General features: G+C 33.9%; 1 protein-coding gene across 2 annotated transcripts in view; it reads left to right on the plus strand.

Moving 5' to 3' along the window:
- STAG1 (STAG1 cohesin complex component) overlaps window positions 1-17973 on the plus strand; it is a 428102-nt gene that overhangs the window by 326323 nt on the left and 83806 nt on the right. For both annotated transcript variants that reach the window (XM_025881833.2, XM_073899645.1), the window contains 2 exons: window positions 4386-4503; window positions 14242-14345. In XM_025881833.2, the coding sequence (XP_025737618.1) occupies window positions 4386-4503; window positions 14242-14345 (222 nt within the window). The remainder of the gene's footprint in view (window positions 1-4385; window positions 4504-14241; window positions 14346-17973) is intronic.

A 17973-nucleotide genomic window follows, 5' to 3' on the forward strand; every position in this document is an offset into this window, starting at 1 on the left:
ACTGGTAAAATATTATGAGTAACTTTAAAGCCAACTAAAGATGAATCAGAATGTACCCAGAAAATTATAATTAAAGTCACCAGGAAAATGAGCTTAATTAATTTAATTTGCCTTATATACAAGTTTAGGGGAGACCCTATGAAATATTTTACACTTAGATATAGCAGAGTAAAATCCACCTAGATATAACTATGATTTTATATATAATTTTAATCTATATGTTTTTAAATAAATTTAAATGTAATTTTAATTATCTATTTTGCTATACAGTGACTCTTTATCTGTTGAGTTACTTTTTTTTATCTAATTCCTGAAGAATGCTTGCAGATACCTGATTTTCATGCTGTTTTTATAAAATTATGATACAAAAACTGTTCTTAGAAAATTTATTTTTGTTTCATTTTTAGGGTTGCAGGTCCTTTTTAAACCCAGGATTTTCTATAGCCATTGAGAATGCTTCAGGGCCTGCCTTCCTATAGCTTTATCTTTCACTACCAATAGAAGGTCGTTGGTATAAAGTGTCTGAAAGACAATTATAACCTTTTACCCTTACTGGCCATTTTAGAATTTTTTTTTCTCAAATATGGATTTACATGGTATTCTTAGAGAGATTTGAGACTAGCAAGTTATGTGATCATCACATGTGCCCCAAGACAGAAAGACTATATATCGTAAATATTATGTCAAGCTTATTTCTGACTGACTGTGTTATAATGATTACTGTTATTCATACTGGTGAATTTGAAACTCATAATCAGAAAATGAGCCAACACATCATGTCCTTCTGGTATACACATTGAGTTTGAAAAAACTGGGTACTGGTGTTAACAGAATGGATTCTACTAAGCCACCACCTTAACTAATCAAAAAGATGAGGAAATTGTCAAAGAAGTTAGCATCTACATTGACAATATTGGCTATCACACACAAAAAAATTTCTGGAACTATGACAACATGCCTGAGCTAAATTTTAATATGCCTTGGTTTAAGGCATAGAGAAGTCATCTTTTAAAATGCCAATGATCATGGAATTATACTATTTAAAGCCTAGAATTGTGCCAACAACTCATTCACCTGAAAACCTCATGCTGAATAAGTCAAGATGAAAGAGAACTGTGAGGAATTTGTGGAAGCTATAAAGTAAATGATTAATTCCATTAGAGTTAAATAACCCATAGCCCTATACAAGGCAAAAAAATAGGAAAATTTTTGAGATTTTTCTGGTAGAAATCTGAAATAAACAGAGATCTGAGCAGCAGGATTAAGTTATAGGTAGTAATTAAGTGGCTGCCTTAGCTGAGCTTATTCTTCCCTTTAGAAATGTATATGGGATGTGGACATTGTTCTAAGAAACAAAGGAGTGGATGAGCGCCCCAGATAATTTATGGCCCCCAGGAGGGAAGGGACAGGGAACTTTGGCATTCAAAAGACATTGCATACCTACATGTTAGAGGAAAATCCTGCCTGATTAAGATTCCCTCTTTCCACTTCCATGCACAACCAAGGAACCCAGGACCTTGCATTCAGACTAAGAAAGGCATTCTCGCTACCAATATTCTTGAGTCTAGAATATTAACATTATATGAACTAGCAAGCAAGAATCACTGAAACTTGAAGCACAAAACCCAACATTGATGAAAAATTTTGATTAATTCCCCCCGATGTAAGAAGAAGCTATTATGAAGGAGGAGGGGTGTTCATAGAAATTAGAAACATGATTTGCAAAATTTAGGAGTGAAGCAGATCATTAAATGGCCTGAGTGGACATAACCAAGGATTGGCTGTCGATTAAGCCAAGGGATTTTTCCAGAAGGTAGTACATAAGTAGTGTGAGAAGGAAAGTAAAAGACAGGAAGTACAAGTTAAGTTTTATTATCTAGTAGGAGTTCTATAAAGAGAACAGAGAATAGAGAGAAGGAACTAGTCAAAGGACATGCAGTTAAAATGTTTGCCACCCATGTATCCTATATAGAAAGTATTACTTGAGGATGTTTCCTAGCAAAATAAAAAATGGATACAATAAAAGGAAAACGGAATATAAGTAACTGGTTAGCAAATAAATCTGAAAAAACTAAAACTAAGCCTACACACTGTGGCTGTGAAGCTTAAGGCAAATACCTAAAAATTATTCTTAAAATATAAGAGTGGCAATGTAAAATTAAATGAAGTAAATATATGTGTTAGGGACCTTAGTGATAGAAAAAGATGAGTTAGAAAATAAACTGAAGAAAGTACAGATAAGAAAATGTCAATAGAGCACAGAATCAGAATCCAGGAATATTTCCAATATCAGTTATCCCAATAAATGTATAAATGGATTAACATGCTTTATAAAAGGCAGATTGTCATTTAGGGTGAAATAAACAGATGAAAATGTTTATAAAACACATCAATCAAAACACAGGAAATTTATACACAGAAAACAAACCACCTGGATAAAGGCTAGATATAATTAACAAATGCTTACAGAGTTGAGGAGGTGGTATCATATAAGATAAGACAGAATTGAGGACCAAAAATATTAAGAGAAACGGGATATTTTATATGTATAGAAGGTCTGATCCACCAAAAATATAATTGTGAACCTTTTTATACCTATTTTACAGACATACTTAACATGTACACAGAGTCAGGCATAAAAGCAAGTTTATTTAACATTTAACATAGGGGTTTATTTAATTGTGATGAAATAAACATGACAAAATCTGTCATTTTAACTATTTTGAAGTATATAGTTCATTGGTTTTAAATACAGTCACATGGCTGGGCAACTATCCATGCCATCCATCTCTAAACTTTTAATAAACCTTCCCAAACTGAAACTCTATACCCATTAAATAATAATTCCATTCTAGCATAGGTTTTAATAGCTCCAACTTTGAAACTATTTGTTTTTCTGTTTTCTGCTGCTAATTTTCATTTTTGAAAGCAGGTTGTACAGCACTTATAGCTGTCATTGTTGGAATGTTAGTGAAGACCTGGCAATAGTTTCCTAGGATACGTAAATTTGGAAAGTTTGAATGTACCTTGCTATAAACCTTTGCCTGTGTTCTTTCTAAGTAGAGGTGCTTGTCAATATTATCTACTCTGGAGAAAATCATTGGAAAACTCTCTGTGTGCATATGCATGTGTGTGTGGTTTTCCTGAGGCATATGAGGAGCTAGAATGTAAGATTTGAAATGCAGTGGACATGAAGATAGAATTAAGGAGTGCAAATGAAGCAGAGCTTTAAATAGATCATCAAAGTGCACATAGAAGAATTAATGATAGAATTAGCGATGCAGAAAACCAACTCACTTATCAAATATGCCAGTATATCAATAAATAACTAGTAGGTCTAGAAAAGAGACTTGCATACATTTTGGGGCCACTATTCATGTTGTGAAAAGTATTTTCTCTCACAAGTATAGCACATATAACTGAAATCAGAGTTGTATGAAGTAGTACTTAATTTTCTATGTGCTATATATTCTTTTCTGTTTTGGTTTTTTTTTTTTTAACTTTGGTTTCAATCCATTAAATTAGTTTTACATCTAATGAATGAGTTGAAATGTTTAGTTTGAAAAATACTGATCTAGAAACTGGTTTATCTGGATGTCATGAGCCTCAAAGGTGGAAGAACTTTTATATAAGGGTGGAGAAGTTAGTTGTAGTAGCAGAAACTAGAACAATGCCAACATCTCTACTTACCTTCTCTGAAGAGCTTTTTGAATAATAGTCTTCGTGGTGTAATGACTAACAAGTGGTAGAGAGAGAGTTTGGTGTAAAGTGTTTGATGAGGAACATGAGAGTGTTTGTTACTGTGGGAACACGGGTTCCAAAGAAAATTGTCAAGAGTAATGAGCAGCAAAAAGGTGAGGGGTGGGGTGGGGGTGAGATAGGGAATGCAATGAATTAAATGGAAATGAGAGTAACTTAACATTTGACCTTGACCAAGATGACAGAGATGTAAAGTAAGTAATACTAGTACCAAATTTTCGAAGGAATTCTGGAAGAAAGGAATTGATTTCCTTTAAAAAAACAAAAAAGCTAGTTATAGAAACAAACCAAGAATAATGAAAAATGACCATGATCCAATTTGTAATTTCAGGAATTCTGTTAACTAGTTATACTCTCCATTTCCTTGTCTATAAATGATGTCATTGGACTGGGAGATCCTTAACCTTACTACAGTTAAAAAAATAAAAATAAATTTTTTATTAAGTCTACATATTGCATCCCCATTATTTACAGTGGCATACAAATATATTTATTGTTTTTGAAGTGGCTCCTGTAAATATTGTGACCAAGCCATTTCAGTTATAAAGAAAATGACTTATTAAAATGAAATATTAGTGGTTTCTTCATTAAATATTCTTCAGTCATAATTGATTTGTTATTTTTAGTTACATGAACACGCAGCCTACTTGGTGGACAGTTTGTGGGAGAGTTCTCAAGAACTGTTGAAAGACTGGGAATGTATGACAGAGTTGCTTTTAGAAGAACCTGTTCAAGGAGAAGAAGGTATAGTATTTTGACAAGTTGATTTACATATTATTTTGGATTTCCATAAATAATCATACCATCCTGTATAGGTCACCTCTTAAAATTAAATATATGTAAATATGCTGTGTGTCTTTTTGCAAAGAGAACAATTTTTTTGCGGTAACAAGTAAGGATGTCTCTATAGTTTATAACATCTTTCTAGATTAAGACTGCTACCATGCTGCGTAAATTTTTAAAAATTTATATGTGTTGTATAATACTCAAAAAAGTTTTCTTTATGCTGATTTGAGACACAAAATACTGCTGTACCTAATGTAAAAAATAATGTGCCCTCAGAATTTTTTTTAATTTTTTATTGTTATGTTAATCACCATACATTACATCATTAGTTTTTGATGTAGTGTTCCATGATTCATTGTTGGTGCATAACACCCAGTGCTCCATGCAGAACGTGCCCTCTTTAATACCCATCACCGGGCTAACCCATCCCCCCACCCCCTTCCCCTCTAGAACCCTCTGTTTGTTTCTCAGAGTCCATGCACTCAGAATTTTATTATATTTATGTGTGAGCTTGGAAAAGCCTTTGACACTCAAGGATTTAATTAGACCATAACCATCCCCTTTTGTTATGTTTCTTAATTATTAAAACCAGGAAACATAAAATAAATTCATTTACTGACCAAGAAATAGGGAGAAATAATTGTTACATGATAATTTCTGAAGTATGTATCTTCCCACATTTTAAATAATAACATGAGAAGCAAGATGGATATGTATATTTAATAAAATGCTTATATTCTAATTCTAAATGTTTATATGAAAATGAGTTCCTTAAAACTAGGAATGCTTTTTCCTAAATGGTTAGTTTTTCAAACTAACCCATAGTAGTTCTTTAAAGAACTGCTATTTCACTTAACTCCATACAACAGACCTGTAATATAGATAGTTTGATGTAAGCGACAATTGTGAACTAAACCTGGACTTCAGAATCAAAAGAAATACATTCAGATTTTTAACTCTCTATCCTTTTTGACTAGTATCCTGATTTTTCTGATCCTTAGCTTCCTTTTCTTTATACTATAGAGGTTATTTTCCTTACATATCTTACATAGTTTTTGTGAGGATTAAATAAGATAGTATACTGTTGATTCCCTCTTCTGTTTACCCTACTTTTCCGTGTGATTCAACCCTCTGGGGTTGAACAGAATGAGCCGTCTCCTGCAGTAGACATCCCAAACAGGTCACTATAGGAGAGAGATCATCTCCCAGTGTTCTTTCCAAGCAATGATGCTAATTGGTATTATCTACTCTGGCTTTGACAAATTCAGTGAGAGAAACAACAGGTATGCATGCATCATACACAAATATATTCCAGTTAAGTGGCCCAAATTGCCTCTTTTATTTTATTTTTTATTTATTTTTTTACTCATTAATTCATTTTATTTTTTTAATTATTATTTTTTAAATTAACATATAATGTATTATTTGTTTCAGAGGTACAGGTCTGTGATTCATCAGTCTTACACAACACCCAGTGCTCTCCACAACACATACCCTCCCCAGTGCCCATCACCCAGTCACCCCATCCCTCCCACCCCCCCTCCCCTCCAGCAACCCTCAGTTTGTTTCCTGAGATTAAGAGTCTCTTATGGTTTGTCTCCCTCTCTGGTTTCATCTTGTTTCATTTTTCCCTTCCTTGCCCTATGATCCTCTGTCTTGTTTCTCAAAATCCTCATATCAGTGAGATCATATGACCTTATCTTCCTCTGATTGATTTATTTCGCTTAGCATAATACCCTCTGTTCCATTCACATCACTGCAAATGGCAAGATTTGTGGGGGTTTTTTGATAGCTGAGTAGTATTCCATTGTATATATATACCACATCTTCTTTATCCATTCATCTGTTAATGGACATCTAGGCTCTTTCCATAGTTTGGCTATTGTGGACATAACTGCTATAAACATCGGGGTGCAGGTGCCCCTTTGGATCAGTACATTTCTGTCTTTGGGGTAAATACCTAGTCGTGCAATTGCTGGGTCGTAGGGTAGCTCTATTTTCAACTTTTTGAGGAACCTCCATACTGTTTTCCAGAATGGCTGCACCAGTTTGCATTCCCACCAGCAGTGTAGGAGGGTTCCCCTTTCTCCACATTCTCGCCGACATCTGTCATTTCCTGACTTGTTAATTTTAGCCATTCTGACTGGTGTGAGGTGGTATCTCATTGAGGTTTTGATTTGGATTTCCCAGATGCTGAGTGATGTTGAGCACTTTTTCATGTGTCTGTTGGCCATTTGGATGTCCTCTTTGGAAAAATGTCTTCTCATGTCTTCTGCCCATTTTTTGATTGGATCATTTGTTCTTTGGGTGTTGAGTTTGATAAGTTCTTTATAGATTTTAGATAACTAGCCCTTTATCTGATATGTCATTTGCAAATATCTTCTCCCATTTTGTCAGTTGTCTTTTGGTTTTGTTGACTGTTTCCTTTGCTGTGCAAAAGCTTTTTATCTTGAAGTCCCAATAGATCATTTTTGCCTTTGTTTCCCTTTCCTTTGGAGACGTGTCTAGCAAGAAGCTGCTGTGGCCAAGGTCAAAGAGGTTGCTGCCTGTGTTCTCCTTAAGGATTTTGATGGATTCCTGTCTCACATTTAGGTCTTTCATCCATTTTGAGTCTATTTTTATGTATGGTGTAAGGAAATGGTCCATTTTCATTCTGCATGTGGCTGTCCAATTTTCCCGATACCATTTGTTGAAGAGACTGTCTTTTTTCCATTGGATATTCTTTCCTGCTTTGTGGAAGATTAGTTGACCATAGAAGTTGGAGAGTCCATTTCTGGGTTTTCTATTTTGTTCCATTGATCTATGTGTCTGTTTTTGTGCCAGTACCATACTGTCTTGATGATAACAGCTTTGTAATAGAGCTTGAAGTCTGGAATTGTGATGCCAACAACTTTGGTTTTCTTTTTCAACATTCCTTTGGCTATTCAGGATCTTTCTGGTTCCGTACAAATTTTAGGATTATTTGTTCCAGTTCTGTGAAAAAAGTGGATGGTATTTTGATAGGGAATGTCTAGATTGCACTAGGTAGCATAAACATTTTAACAATATTTGTTCTTCCAAAAAAGAATGTTTTTCAATTTCTTTGTGTCTTCCTCAATTTCTTTCATGAGTATTCTATAGTTTGCTGAGTACAGATCTTTGGCTCTTTGGTTAGATTTATTCCTAGGGGTCTTAGGGTTTTGGGTGCAGTTGTAAATGGGATCAACTCCTTAATTTCTCTCTCTTCTGTCTCATTGGTGTATAGAAATGCCCCTGATTTCTGTGCAATGATTTTATATCCTGCCACTTTACTGAATTCCTGTATGAGTTCTAGCAATTTTGGGGTGGAGTCTTTTGGGTTTTCCACATAAAGTATCATGTCATCTGCGAAGAGTGAGAGTTTGACCAATTGCCTCTTTTAAACTCAAAATATTTGCCTCATAACCTCATTCTTAATCTGTAACACAAATCCTTCCCCAAGTTTTTATAGACCTTCTCTTAAGGTAGAGGTTTTTATAGTATATTTAACCCTACTTTATCATTTACTTTATTTGCATGTGTTCTTTTCTCCGTGGATATCCTTGGTAAGAAGACAGCTCTATTACTAAGTTAATGGGGCCTTCTGCTCACTAGGTTAAACTCTCAACATTACTCCAAATCTCTTCACTTTTGTGATCACAGGAATATGAACATACATTCTGCATTTTCTCCTTATTTTACTTATACATGTTCACAGCTAAGTTCACTGACTTTTATGCATTCTTTTTCCATTGAATCTTAATATTTTCAGTTTCAGTAAAATCAATTCCCCTTCTAATCACTACAGCCCAATCAACACTTGAGCAAAGTGTCTGGCATAGTATTTAGTAGTACATTCCATTCATTTTTTTTTTTTTACCCTTGACTGTCACCATAGAATCCGCATATTATTAGAGCTTGTTGTCATGATTCCATGCCATTTTTTTTTTTTTTGTCATCCCATGCTCTAGAAGGTTATTTCCAATAAGAAGAAGGGAGGCAAGGGAAATAAATTAAGGAGAAAAGAGCCAAAGTGCTATGCTTTGGTATTGCTAACTTTTTACTCATGTGAATAATATGTGCCAGTCAATAGATAATAATTACTAAGTCTGTCAGTTGTCAATGTGTTGTGCATGAATTTACCTTGTTGAAATAACTGTGTACTATTAGGTGTTTTGTTATGATTTAAATTTAGTTGACATTGGGTTTAACTTCAGTTAAGAAGTTAGTTTGGTTTGGTTTGACTTGGTTTGGTTGGTTTGATTTTAGTTAGAAAAGTGAGTTATAAAATGGGAAAAAGTTCTTAAGTGAACCACAGTTTTAGGATATGATTGAATCTGGGACAGCAAGGCTGAGGAAATTATGAATAACAAGTACAGAACTATATCTACATCATGACTCAACTTTTTTCACACATTTGTTCATATGCGTACTATGTCATGTATTAGCTCTGGCATGGAATGGCATCCAGAGCAATTTTCTGTGCTATTGTTTTGCTGTATTTTATGGTAGCAAAATGCCAGCAGTAACTTATTTATTTTTGAGACTGATTAGAAGTTAAGTTACATTTTACTTAGGTGGAGTAGAAAAGATATTCCAGGGGATGAAAGTTTAGTTAGCAGTTGAAAATAGGACCAAAATTTGGGGAAATACATTGTCAAAGACTTATCAATAGCAACTTAAATCACAGTAGCCTAAAGACTGCCTCACAGTGTTTTTAAGGGACAGGGTTTTGTTGTCAGTGGTCATGGTGGTGGTGGTGGTTGTGTGTGTGTTCTGTAGCAAAATCAAATTATTGGGTAAATTTTTAGTATAATATGAGGGCCTCGGTAATAGGTAACCAGGTAACAAGACCATAAGTAAGTCATTTAATTTATGTGGGTCTCTGCTTCTTTATCTGTAAAAAAGGAAATCCCCAAAATTTAGTGTAGATAATCTTCTGTGGTCATTTCTACTGGTAGAATTCTATGATCCACGTACTAAATAAAGTAAATGTGGATAAATGGAATTCCTCAAAGCAAGGAATCATAAATTTATTTATAATTTTAAAATATTTATTGATCACTTTCTATATGCTAACTGTTCACACTAAGTACTCAGGGTATAGTCTTAAACAAGGTCAGCTCACAGCCCATATGAAGTTTACATTCTTATGGGGAAGGCAGATAAAAAAACCAAGTAAACAGAATAATTTCAAGGGTTAATAAGTGTGATGGATAATAATAAGGAGAGGAGTCTGTCTTTAGATTGAATCCTTAAAGGAAGATTTCTCTGAGGAGGCCACCTATGAGCCAAGAATCTGAAGGATGAGGGAGGTAGCCATGGGAAGTGTCAAAAGAGAGCCATCTAGGTAGAGTAGATAGCAACTGCAAAGATCTGAAGCATCAATGATACTGTTATGTTCTAGGAGCTGCAATAGCCAGAGTGCAGTGAACCAGTGGCACAAGATGAGATAGAGGCAGAAGCCAGATAATGTAGAACATTTTAGTTTGTAAGCAGATTTATTTAGTTCATTCTAAATAGTAGGGGAACATGGAAGGATTTTAAACGGGAGTGATATCCAATTCATATTTTAAGAAAAGTGCTATTTGTAAACATGACTTGGGATAGGCAGAAGACCAGTTAGGTAACTGTGGCAATGGTCTCTATGGGAAATGACAATAAAAATATGGAAGAGGAAGATGGATTATAAAGAAAGAGCCCATAGCCACTTAAAGATTATGGTTAGGAGACAAAAGCAGGAAGAGCAAGAGAGAGTCTCTAGCAAGCTGTATAAAAAAGATGATGAGATAATTATACCCTATAGAAGCTTAGTAAAGAGGATGTTCAAGAGATCTATGGCTAATAATATCATATCCTGCAGAGGAGAAGAAGAACTATGCAAAGATTATTAGCTTTAGTGATGATTTAAGTTGTTGGTGACTTTTAAGCATTTCTTTTTGTTGGTAGGCAAAGAGAAAAGCCACAGTTCAAGGTGATGTGAATAAAATCAATAATGAGGAAATGGAGGTGATGTGCAAAGAGGTTTCTGAAGGTTTGGAAAGTTGTGTAGTTATCTGATAATTCATAGTGTGAACAGTTACCCATTTCTTTCTGTCACTGGCTATTCGGCTCTTGTTTGTGGCTTATGGCTTGTTTTGCTTTCAATTTTATTACTTGGTTTTGCTGTCATATCTTAAAGGGGATTTCAAAACAGTTGAAATTTAGTATTTACCATGTCTAAATAGATGTTTCAAAATTATAAAATAACAAAATGAATGGCATTGGACACTGTATAAGGTTTGGTTATTCTTCAACACTAAGAAGGATTTTAGAGTAGGGGAAAGTTTCCATACTTGATAAGTTGTTCTCTCTCCTCACTTTCCATAGAGCGAGATTTCCTTCATAAATAAAAGAAAATGCATTTAGTTCATAGACAAACTTGTCATTCCTTTATCTGCAGCCAAATGTGAAAAATTATGAAATTCTAGAATCATAAAAATAGAAACTTAGTTGTTTTATTGAGTGGGATGCTTTTTCCTACTATTAGGCTTTAGATCGAGGAGTATAAATGGAAAAGCTGAAACTACTTCATGTGGCTTTCCTAAGACAGGCTGACGTTCATGTGTTTTTCTTAAGACAATCAAAATGTTAAAACCAAAGAAATGATTAAATTTAGTTGAACACACATATTCTTGTGCAGGATGATTTGAGAATAAAAAGGACAAGATTTTATTATGTCCTTGCCTTTTATTGCTGTTGCCCAATTTTTTAAAAAAATAATATAAACTTCTGCAGCTTAATCTCTTTAATTTATACCTAAGTTTGTCTCTATAATCCCCACATCTATTGGCCTTTAACATAAATAAGTATACAGAAAAAGGGGGAGAGGGAGAGAGAATTAAGCTAGTCAAATTAGCACTAAAAATCTAACTTTAAAAATATATAGGGATGAATTCAACAAGGAAAGCACAAAACAGTGTGAAGAAAACCATACATTTTCTTAAATGACATTGGATAAGATCTCAAAAATAAAGGGCTATCTTATGTTCCTGGCTGAAAATGTTACTAAAATGTCGGTTCTTCCCATGTAAAGAATAACTTTTTTCAAAAATACCATTTTGAGGAGCGTCTCGGTGGCTCAGTCAGTTAAGCATCTGATTCTTGATTTTGACTCAGGTCATGATCTCAGGGTTGTGAGATCAGCCCCACGTCAGGCTCCGTGCTGGGCCTGGAGCCTGCTTAAGATTCTCTCTCTCTCTCTGCCCTTTCAACCCCCCTTGTGTGTGCACGCTCTCTCTCTCCCAAAAAATCAATTAATTAAGCAAAATAAAATAAAAATAAATAAAATACCAGTTCAAATCCAGTGGTTTTGAGAGAGTTCTGGGAGGTGAGATGAGAGGAAGAACTAAAGCAAAATGATTTCAAAGTTTATATAGAATTTTTTTCCTTCTGTTTAAAAGGCAGTATAGCATAGTGCTTAAGAGAATAGACTCTGGATCAGACTACCTGGGTTCATGTCTTGACTTTACCACTAGCTGAGTACTTTGGAAGTTATTCAAGGGTGCCTGGGTGGCTCAGATGGTTAAGCGTCTGCCTTCGGCTCAGGTCATGATCCCAGGGTCCTGGGATCGAGTCCTGCATCGGGCTTCCTGCTCCTTGGGAGCCTGCTTCTCCCTCTGCTTCTCTCTCTCTCCCTCTATCCCTCTTTCTCTCCCTCTGTCTCTCATGAATAAATAAATAAAATATTAAAAAATAAAGTTATTCAACCTCTCTGTGGCTCATTTTCCCTATCTGTAAAGTGTGAAGATATTAGCTCCTATCTCTTGGAATTGTTTTGAGGATAAAACAAGTTAATACATATAAATCACTTACAACAATACCTTACACATAAAAAATGCTTAATTGTTTGCCGTTAGCATTATAGAAATTAGAAAATATTTAGAAAAAGGACTAGGTAAAGGAATCTTGTTCAACTAAATGTTCAATTAGTTTAATTAAGTTATATATTAAAGTACATTATATATTTTAAAGCAGCTATCATCAAAACAGTATGGCATTATAATAGGAATAGACATATAGCTAGTGAAACTAAATAAGAATTCTGTATATGAGAGCCTAAAACATTTTTAAAATGTTTAAATGTGATATTTAAATTCAGCAGGGAAAGCTGGTTTACTTAGCAGTGGTGGAGGCCTAACTGGCTGTTCATTTGGCAGGAATAAATAGGCCTATACTTCTTGCTATCAGCAGAAATAAATTCCAGACAGATTAAAGATGTAAAACCTAGAGAGAGAGAGAAAAAAACGAATTAGAAAATATATTTCTGTAATCTCTAGGATAAGGAGATCTTTGAGAGCAATTCTAGAAACCCAGAAGCCTTTTTTATCTATAAGAGATGATGGATATTAGTTAACTTTGTGATAATCATTTCACAATATATATAAGTCAGATCATTATACTGTACAACTTAAACTTGTACAGTGTTATGTCAAATATATGTCATTAAAACTAGAAAGCAAAAAAAAGCCAGAAGCCATAAAACAAATCAGTACAGATGTGACTTTGTAAAAATTAACAATTACTATTAAAAAGAATTTCTGTCTGACAAAAAAATACCATGAGTCTGACATCAAAAGGACAAACTGGAAGAAAATATCTGCCTCATTCAAAAGACAGAGTTAATACTTCTTATATACAAGAGTTCAAGAAAGGTAACAGTAGAAAAAACAGGCAAAGAATAAGCAGACAAATCTCAGAAAAAAATTCTAAGCCAATAAGAAAATACATTTCACTAATTAGTAGGAAGGAAGAAGCAAAATGACAGTGAAATACCATTTTTCAGTCAATGAATTGGCAAATACTAAAAGGATTTATGACATTTAGTGCTAGCCAGGGGTATGAGGAACCAAACATCATTGTTGTAGTTTGAGGTTTGGATTGCAATAAATAGGCTTATATTTATCAGTATCAAGATTTTAACCTTTGACCCATTACCCTCTTGGGAATTTATTCTGTAGAAATAAAAGTATCAGTTACATAAATATATATGTGTTAATGATATTTATTACTGCATTATTTATAGTAACAAAAATTAGGGAACGATTTGAGTAAACAATAGAGGTTTGACTAAATTGTGGAACACTCGTTATGTAATAACTTGTAATTATTTAAGAAAATTATTAAAGAGGGCACATACTGCATGGAGCACTGGGTGTTATATGCAAACAATGAATCATGGAACACTACATCAAAAACTAATGATGTAATGTGTGGTGATTAACATAACAATAAAAAAGAAAGTTATTCATACGTATATATAGTGACTTGAAAGATAATCAAAATCTATTGTTACTTTTTAAAAATATGTGTAGAACTTTTTTTATTTTAAAAAAGATACTGTATTTTATGAGCTTTAAAATGATCTGGAAGGAAATACAGTAAAATTTTGGCATTGCCTAATTCAGAAATATGGTCCTAGAAAAGACCAGGTATTAAAGAAACCAGAGTGTATTCTCTTTTTCTTTACTTTATCTCTTGTTTGACTTACGGTAAGCACATACTGCTTCATAAAAAAAGAGAGAAAATGCAGAGCTTAACTTCAGTCTTTAAAATAACCAGTAATAGAGTATGTTTGCAGTTTTTTATAATTGTATTCTCTTTAATACATGGTTATTGTAAAACTATCTACTCATACTAATGCGTTTTATTTCACTTTAGCAATGTCTGACCGTCAAGAGAGTGCTCTTATAGAGCTAATGGTTTGTACAATTCGTCAAGCTGCTGAGGCACATCCTCCAGTGGGAAGGGGTACTGGCAAGAGAGTAAGTTATATTAGTGAGAAATCTACAGAAAGACTTTTAATGTGTTTAAGTGTCTTAAATATTTGAAAATTTTAGTGGTATATATTTATCCATAAAAACATGATATTTTTGTAAATGATATATGCTGTGGTGCTTTGTCTTTATATCCTATCTACTAATTACACTTAGGTTTCAAAAATAGATTCTTCCATATTCCCAAAGCAACTGTACCTACTTCTGGTTCTAGCACTTTAATCATTTTCGCATTTATATCTGTTAAAAATGCAGAAAGGTCTGAAAGCAAATGCCTATTTTTACTCCTCCATTTGGCAACTGTTTAATCTTTGGATAGTTGATTGTTTTCTTTATGTGTTAATTCCCTTATTTGTAAGATGGGGCTAATACTGGTTTTAGTGGTATTAAAGATGAATTGAGATAATCATTGATAGACCAGCTCTGGTGGTATGCAGAGGTAGGTAATTCTTCTCTACACCAAAAAAGAAAAGAAAAAATATAAAACTGCAGAATTTGTCCAAAAACCTTATCAAAGGGTTCTGGGAATTCACCAAAGATAAAAGACAAATTGAGAAGCATATATTTTTGAAAAACCACCAAAGCTTCAGGTAAAAGCAACAGAAGTCTGCTGCCTTTTTGCCTGGCATTATAATTTACACACACCCACCCACAAACTTGATGTAGTTTTACCAGAGTGGTACGTCTGTAAAAACCAGCAGCTGTGCTCTCAGAGGGGCAGACTCATGGTACAAATGGCAAAAGTCCAGAGCTCTGTGAGCCAGAAATGGCAAACATGGTAGAAACAAACAAGGAAAAACCCACAGCTGTGATATTCAGAGGTTGTGGTCCCAGATAGGAAGAACAGTTGACTGACCAAGAATCTAACTAAAAAATCCTGGAAATGAGAAAGCCATAAAAAGGATTAGATGAGCTCTCCATACATCACTGGCTGACTGAGAAACCTGAGATAACCCGATGGAAAATAAAAGTCAAAAAGCAAACTTAAGAACTGGCTGGACTTTGTTTTTTCTTTTCCTTTTTTATGTTTTTAGTTTTTATTTTAATTCTAGTATAGTTAACATAGAGTGTTATATTAGTTTCATATGTACAGTATAGTGAGTCAACAGTTCTGTACATTACTCAGTGCTCATCATGATAAGTGTACTCTTAATCCCTTCACCTACTTTATCCATCCCCCACCCACCTCCCCTCTGGTAACCGTCAGTTTGTTCTCTGTAGTTAAGAGTCTGTTTCTTGGTTTGTGTGTGTGTCTCTCTCTTTTTTCTTTCCCTTTGCCCGTCTGTTTCTTAAATTCCAAATATGATTAAGATCATATGCTATTTGTCTTTCTCTGACTTATTTCACTTAGCATTATACTCTTTAGCTCCATCCACATCATTACAAATGGCAAGATTCATTCCTTTCTATATATATATATATATAGATATATATATCTGTATATATACCACATCTTCATTATCCATTCATCTATTGATAGGACACTGGGCTGCTTCCATAATTTGACTATTTTAATAATGCTGCAATAAGCATAGAGGTGCATGTATCCCTTTGAATTAGTGTTTTTGTATTTTTTTGTATTTTACCCAGTAGTATAATTACTGGATTGTAGTATAGTTCTGTTTTTAACTTTTTGAGGAAACATTGTACTGTTTTCCACAGTGGCTCCACCAGTTTGCATTCCCACCAACACATAAGGGTTCCTTTTTCTTCACATCCTCACCAGCACTTCTTGTTTCTTGAAGAAGTGGCTGAACTTTGAATATGCTTTCTAACCCATGTCTCAGAGGGGCGAACCCTTATAATAAGATTTGAAGTTTAAGTTAAAGATTACTTTTTTAAATATAAAAATTAGAAAAATAAGTTAAAAATCCATAATTACTGTTACCTGAAAATGTTAACTCTTCTAGAAAAATTACAGCCAAGCAAAGAAACAATAAAACATGACCATACTTGGGGAGGTGGGGGGGAGCAGACAATAGAAATGGCTTCTCAATAGGCCTAATTGTTGGATTTAGCAAATACTTCACAGCCCTTTTTAGAAATATGTTGAAAGAATCAAAGGAAAATATGTTCAAAGAATTACAGGACAATATGATAACAGAAATAAGGAAAACTTAATGGAAATTCTAGAGTTGAAAAGTAGCAAATTTGAGATGACAAGAAAGAAACATTGAATAGAAGGTAGATTAATAAAAATTATTCTGAAGAACAGAGAGGAAAGAAGATTGAAGAAAAATGAACAGAGCCCAAGAAATGTGTGAAACAACATTAAATGCATCAAATTTTTATAATGAGAGTTCCAGAAAGGAGTAAGAGAAAGAGACAGGAAAGAAAAACATTCGAAGAAATACTTGCCAAAAACTTGCCAAATTTGATGAAAAACATTAATCCAAAGAATAAGAAGCTTAACAAAACTCAAGTAGTGTAAACATAAAAGATTTATCTCCAGATAGGATAGTCACTGTTCAAAGCCAAAAACGAAAAAATCTTGAAAGCAACAAGAGAAAAACAAGTCATATAGAGGGCAATTGTAATAAGATTAGCAATTAATTTTTTATCAGAGACAGTGGAGGCCAGAAGACTGACAGAATGACATACGCTGAAAGAAAGCAAAGTTGCCAACCAAGAATTCTAAATCCAGTAAAACCATCTTTCAAATATGAAGGTACATTAAAAACATTCCCAGAAAAACAAAGATTGACAGACATGTTGCTGGAAGACCTTAGAAGAAATACTAAAAGAAGTTCTTCGAGCTGTAATGAATAATACCAAATGGTAATTCTAATCCATAGAAAGGAATGAACAGTACCAGAAATGGTAAATATGTGGGTGGATATAAAAGGCCGTGTATATTATATATATTTTTTCTTTTAATTTCTTTCAAGGGACATGAGATTATTTAAAGCAGTAATTATAGCACTAAAGTACTAAGATTATAAGATACATAGATATATATGACAGCAATAACATAAAGAAGGGTAAAGGAAATGGAATTATATTGGAGCAAAATTGCTATATTTTCCTGTAATTAAATATCACCCTAAAGTTGATTATTGCAAATTAAAGAGTTTATTAGAATCCCCAAAGAACGTAGTAAAGAAGGAACAAAGAAACAAACAAAAAGACATGAGATTTATAGATAGCAGAATGGCTGACATAAATTCAGTCATATCAAAACTTAATTAAATATGAATATACAGAGGGGTGCCGGGATGGCTCAAGTCCGTTAAGCGTCCAGCTCTTGATTTTGGCTCAGGTCATGATCTCAGGATACTGGTATCAAGCTCCATGCTCAGCAGGGAATCTGCTTCAGGATTCTCTCTCCCCCGCTTCTGCCCCTCTTCCCACTTGTGCGCTCTCTTTCTTTCTCTCTAAAATATATATTTGTATATATATAGAAATCCAAAACATAGAAATTGGGAAAACTATGGACTGGGCATGAAAAGATACTAAGAAGTTATTGTTTCATTTTGTTGGAGATGGCAAGTTTTATTGTTCTTAAGTCTTCACTGTTAAAAATACACAAATATTTATGGGTGAAGTGAAACGATATACCAAGAATTTACCTTAAAATGTTAAGGTTAAAAAAAAAAACTGTAGGAATTAATGAAGC

This window comes from Callorhinus ursinus, unplaced genomic scaffold (genome assembly GCF_003265705.2).
Source record: "Callorhinus ursinus isolate GAN/ISIS: 27379988/994484 unplaced genomic scaffold, GSC_fseal_2.0 scaffold1, whole genome shotgun sequence".
NCBI classification, from domain to species: Eukaryota; Metazoa; Chordata; class Mammalia; order Carnivora; family Otariidae; genus Callorhinus; species Callorhinus ursinus.